The sequence below is a fragment of the Olea europaea genome, unplaced genomic scaffold (assembly GCF_002742605.1).
Source record: "Olea europaea var. sylvestris unplaced genomic scaffold, O_europaea_v1 scaffold3896, whole genome shotgun sequence".
NCBI lineage: Eukaryota > Viridiplantae > Streptophyta > Magnoliopsida > Lamiales > Oleaceae > Olea > Olea europaea.
In genome coordinates this window covers 15,829-21,473 of record NW_019258454.1, presented here as the reverse complement: position 1 = coordinate 21,473, position 5,645 = coordinate 15,829, and the positions used below count along the sequence as shown (strand labels likewise).

The 5,645-nt window shown below is 34.6% G+C and overlaps 1 protein-coding gene across 1 annotated transcript; it reads left to right on the top strand.

Annotated features, from left to right (window-relative positions):
• Nucleotides 1–18: 18 nt before the first annotated feature.
• LOC111387089 (casein kinase 1-like protein 10) lies at nucleotides 19–5,639 on the top strand. The gene is made up of 10 exons (XM_023011604.1): nucleotides 19–418; nucleotides 491–586; nucleotides 1,870–1,940; nucleotides 3,260–3,321; nucleotides 3,429–3,492; nucleotides 3,618–3,702; nucleotides 4,375–4,501; nucleotides 4,675–4,748; nucleotides 4,825–4,882; nucleotides 5,115–5,639. Exons 1-10 carry the CDS (start codon nucleotides 320–322, stop codon nucleotides 5,306–5,308), a joined length of 930 nt encoding a protein of 309 aa, XP_022867372.1. The 5' UTR covers nucleotides 19–319; the 3' UTR covers nucleotides 5,309–5,639.
• Nucleotides 5,640–5,645: the final 6 nt, after the last annotated feature.

The following is a 5,645-nucleotide window of genomic DNA, read 5'->3' as shown; positions in this document are numbered from 1 at the left end:
GCGGGGGGGGGGGGGGGGGGGGCGGGGGTCTTATTTAACCTTCCTGAAAGTTAGACAATTTCTTCTAAATTCAAGTTGATAGAAAGATCTACTTTCCTTTGTCTTTTGTTTTATTTCTTCTTGTAGTTCCTGACTATGTATCTCAAACTGCATGTATATACTAATTAACTGGGGTTATAACTCTCCATTAGAGGATCAGTGCAATTTTGCAAAACAGTGTGATTTTGACATGTTAATCTAATTGTCTGTTGCTTACTGCTGTCAAATAGCGGGCATCCCCAACCTCAAATGGTTTGGAGTTGAGGGGGAATATAATATTATGGTTATAGACCTTCTTGGACCAAGTCTGGAAGATCTCTTCAACTATTGTAATAGGAAGTTCTCCTTGAAAACAGTATTGATGCTTGCAGATCAATTAGTAAGTAACTGGAATTTTTATAAGTTTTTCTTAGATTGTGGTTCTAGCTGCTAATTTTTGTTTTACTTACAGATTAATAGAGTTGAATACATGCATTCAAGAGGTTTTCTTCACCGTGATATAAAGCCTGACAACTTTTTGATGGGCCTAGGGCGCAAAGCAAACCAAGTATGCCTTTCTATCATTCTTAAACTTAAAACTCTGCATTGGATGAGCATGTTTAGGTTGTTACTAAGTATTTTGGTTTCATTTCATGAAATATAGAACACTTGAAGAGATGCTTGTTACGCAACTTAGTTGGCATAGTTATATATTTTGTTCTTTGTAACTTATCTGGCATAGTTAAGTATTTTTAACTTTGAACACGATTGGTAACTTCTTTCTAAATGTTCAACATTTATGGGAAACTTTCTCTTATTCCTCGTAAAAATCATAGAATCTATGCATAATTTGCCTTTCATTGTCATTATATTATACCATATTTGTTAGACTTTTGAATTGAATCTTACTTTTGGTTGACAGAAACTGTGATGAAATTGTTTCCTCCACTATCAATTTCCTCTTTCCTTCTCTTCCTGAAATTCATTAGAAGCCTAAAGGATTATGAAACACTTTGCTGACTTGCTGACTGCATTCCTTTTGTTAGTTAAAATATATAAATTTGACCATATGAAATAGTTTTCAGAAGGATTTGTATTGGTTTTATTTATTTACTGCAGGATTTGTTCTTAGCTTTCAAATACTTCAGAGGGTTGTGACATGGCCTTATCCTCTTATTTTTGTTGTTATGCATGTGCATGTGGAATTAAACTTGCGCGGTGAATATGTATCATACTTCAAAAAAATGTTATTATTTTACTTATAGGCAATTTATCTTTATAAGGATATGTTTTTCAAATGTGAAACTCATTGGTCTTGATATGTGCTTTGTATGCACTGCTGCTTGGTTTATGTTGGCATGTGATTCTAATTCTAACAATGTTGAAAATTGGTGGATGCCTAGTTATTCTAGGATCACAGGTAAGTTTTTAAAGTTGTTTTTCTATATTGATAAGAATGATCATATTTTATTGAGTGGTCGCTAAAGAATTACCATTTTAATACGTGTAGAAATTGAAGAAATAAGAGACAAAGCATCTTAGTGAAGCTTTTTATATGGAAAATTTACAACTTTGAGTTAGGGTTCATCGTAGTGTTCTTGCATATTGTTTTTATTTTTTGAGGGTATATATTCCATATTAGATTTGTTGTGTTGCTAGAATCTTTTAAGTTTTATCCATTATGAGTGATGCTGGAGGCATTTGTTTCAATTTAAGGTAGAACTTCTCTGACATGTACTTTCTATGGGATGTCAGTTTTAAATGGTTAAATACATATAATTGATCATGGCTAATTGCATCAATAAATGACGGCAGTAGCTGTTTGGGTGACGGTTACGGTATTTATTGCAGGTATACGTCATCGATTTTGGTCTTGCCAAAAAATATAGGGATCTCCAGACTCATAAGCACATACCTTATAGGTACTTTCCCATCAAATTTTAATTAGGTGAAATTGCATGATTGTCATTGTCTTCTTTGTGTGTTACGTTTTTCGTCTTCAAGTCTTCCAACCATTAGAAAGGGGAGTCTTCAAAAGTTGCACTGATTTGGATGGTCCAAAGTGAAAAATAATTGCAAACCATGCACATGTTTGGATAAAATTAAAATTTACTTTTCAAAATCAGACATTAATTTTAATTACACATTTCATGTCACCCACAACTACTACCTACTTATCCACCACTCATTTCTATCACATTACGATTTTGGAAACTTATAATATTATCCAAGTACTCAGAGTAACTCATCTTGTTATTGGAATCTGACTAACTAGTGGCTTAGGATTGCAAGAGAAGCATGGCATCTTTATAAAGGTTTTACAAAGGGAAATTAATTATGAAGTTTATCTGTCGGCCTATAACCAATATAGAATAAGCTCTGTGGCAAATTCCAGTGCGGGGAAGAAAGAGAAATATTATCTTGATGTTAAGATTATAAATTCTAAGGGTGTCCACTTGGTTTTGTTTGGTTTTGCTGATTTACCAGTCACGTAAATGAACAAAAGCTTGTTACCGAAGATATCTCTTTCTCTATAAAAACATCTAGGTGACTCTATTGAGCTGCTTAGTGCTCACTCTTTAGAATTTCGGGTTTTTATCCAAATGTGTGTCTGAATTGTTCAGATTGGTTGAATGCGTGCACTTGAGCATAGAAGTAAGTAATTGGCAACGTAGATAATGCATTTGAGCATTCTCATTTCTAATAACATTAAATCTATAACTTTTGATGTTCAAAATAATTTATAAACAGTTTACTTTCTGGTCTGGGAGTCATTTCTGGAACTCAATTATGCTCTTAAGTTCTTAGCTCACAAGTATCCTAACCATGCCAAACAAAAAAGGGATAGAAAGTGGGAGACACGACGGGGTGGGGGAGGCCTGAAATTCCATCAAAATAAAATATGCTATGATGCTTTTAGAAATAAAAATTGATGAAGCGTAGAAAGTTGTATGCCTGTGGTGCTCTATCTCTAGGCCTCACGGCCTCAACTAGATTAGGCATAAAGACAGCATAATATGAATGTCTTGCAATTAATCTTATTAAATATCGTCATTTGTTTGGTGGATCCTAATCTCTCTGGTACGTGATTGGCATTAGTGAGAATTTTTTGAGAATAACAAACCTTATATCTTTGGATATTTCTAATTGTTGTGTCTTATTTCTGATATTTTGTCATAATTGATCAGTTTTTGCCTTTGATTTACTTATTGTGCAAACTTCTCAACATTTTCTGATCCAGGGAAAACAAGAATCTCACAGGTACTGCTCGTTATGCCAGTGTTAATACTCATCTTGGAGTTGGTAAGTAATGCAATATGCTATCATAAGTTGTTTCTAGTAGGGAAACCTAACTTGTCTTTAATGCAATCTAATTTAGTTCAATATGTTCATCTATAAATTTTTGGCAGAACAAAGCCGGAGAGATGATTTGGAATCTCTTGGTTATGTCCTTATGTATTTCCTGAGAGGAAGGTTGGTTGGATATGAGGAATTCAATTTCCCTTTATACTTGTTAGGCATTTTTTCTACCAAGATGGAAGTTTTACTTGAATATTATTTCCATAATATTATTTTATTTTATTTTATTTTTATCTCAGCCTCCCCTGGCAGGGACTGAGAGCTGGCACCAAAAAACAGAAGTATGACAAGATTAGTGAAAAGAAGATGTTAACTCCTATAGAGGTATGTAGGTCATGAATTCGTATTACATATAAGTGATTCCCTGCTTGAAATATGTGTTCCAAAGCATGCCCAAAATGGTACATTAGTTAGGGCTGTAAGTAGGAGTTGACCATGTTTTGCCTCAGTGTAGAATCACTTGTGAGTTTAATTGTAAGTAATGAGTTTGAAAAATAGTTTTTTCAACTAATCAGAATAAGAAATGAGCACTAAGGTAAGCATTGCTTCAAAATAAGTAATTTTTTTTACTTCATGGGGCTTATTTGGATCTTAGCTTACAAGCACGAGAGATAAAAAAAGTCATAAGGTAACTTAGCAGAGCTTGTTTGTAACTAAGAAGCTTCTTACCCAGTTCATTTGAATAATTTTTCTGCTTAAAAATCTATACCTGCTGTGTTTTTGCGTGTCTAGGCTGATCTTGGTTATTGACATATGAGCTAAGTTTTCTTGCCTCAATTGTTTATCGTCAATGATGAAGTGTTTACTTCTGCACATTTTTATGCATAAGATGCAATTGAGGTTTTTCTTTATTATGCTCTGTGTGTAAATTATTTTAGAGTAGATTTGGTTTAATTAAATATTAGTTTCCCAATCCAGGCCAAGTTTTGTGATCTTGGCCAAGGTGGTTTGTTGCGAACAGTTGCGCAAAGTTCACATTATTATTATTTTTCATAGGTGCTGTGTAAATCATATCCATTGGAGTTCACATCATATTTTCACTATTGTCGATCATTAAGATTTGAGGACAAGCCGGACTATTCTTATTTGAAGAGGCTTTTCCGAGACTTATTTATTCGTGAAGGTAATGACCGTAAACTGTTATTGTGTCTCAGTTTCCAACTTCTAGTTGACTTTACCCACGGGATTTCTTCAATTAAAATACTTTCTGATCTGGGTTTGTTGAGTTCCTTGTCAAGTATTTCATCTTCAGTATGCACATGTTGCAATATCTGCATTTTGACTTTATTGGTGCAGGTTACCAATTTGACTATGTGTTTGATTGGACTATATTGAAGTATCCTCAGGTTGGTGCCAGTTCAAGAACACGAGTAAGTGTTTGCGTAACTTCATTTTGCGTTTTCTTCTTTGATAGGATAATATACTAGCTCATGCCTTTGCTTCCAGAACTCCAGTGGAAATGCAGGGGCTGGAACCTCTGGCGAAAGACCAGGAAGAACATCAGGTATATTTGTTTTACTAAAATGAGCTTCTGGAAATGAAGATTTTATTGTTCTCTTCCTTTCATTTGGCCACGTACTCCGATAGCTGCTTCAGTTTCAATTATGCTATTTGCGGGGAATGGATGACCTGTATTAACATATTGAGTTTCTCACGAAAATTTAAATAGTGATGCAGCTGGTGCCTGGTAGATTTATTGTTGCTTGTTTTTTATTTGATGTGGTTATGTCTTCCAGTGGGACATGACGTTCGAGACAGATTCTCAGGCGCTGTCGAAACTTTTTCGAGAAAAAATACTTCAGGGTCAGGTTGGCATGGTGAACATTCTAGACACAGGACATCAGATGTACCTTCATCCAAGGATGTGGTATTTTTTTCCTTTACCTACAACAAATTAATCGTTCTTCTATTTGTACTTGTATGGTCATGAGAGAGAGATTTTGGTTGGCAATGGGGATTGGTTAAACGGGAAAAAAAATCTGCTTCTGGTTCAGTATCTGAAAATAAGAAAATCTTTTACAGGGTATGATAGATGATGCATGTTTGGGTAATACTTGCATTTCATTTTCCTGGTAGCTATTTTTCTTTAGTCTATCTCTCTTCCTCTTATTGGCGTTTGTTGGGGAGTTGGGAGTTGAAGTGTGACTAATTTGATGTTTGGGTTCATCTCTAAGAAAATCTGATAGCTAAGTAACCTGGTGCTGCTATTTGATTATTTGTTATGCAATGTATGGCAGACAGGTCCTTGTATTGGCAAATTGTACTGA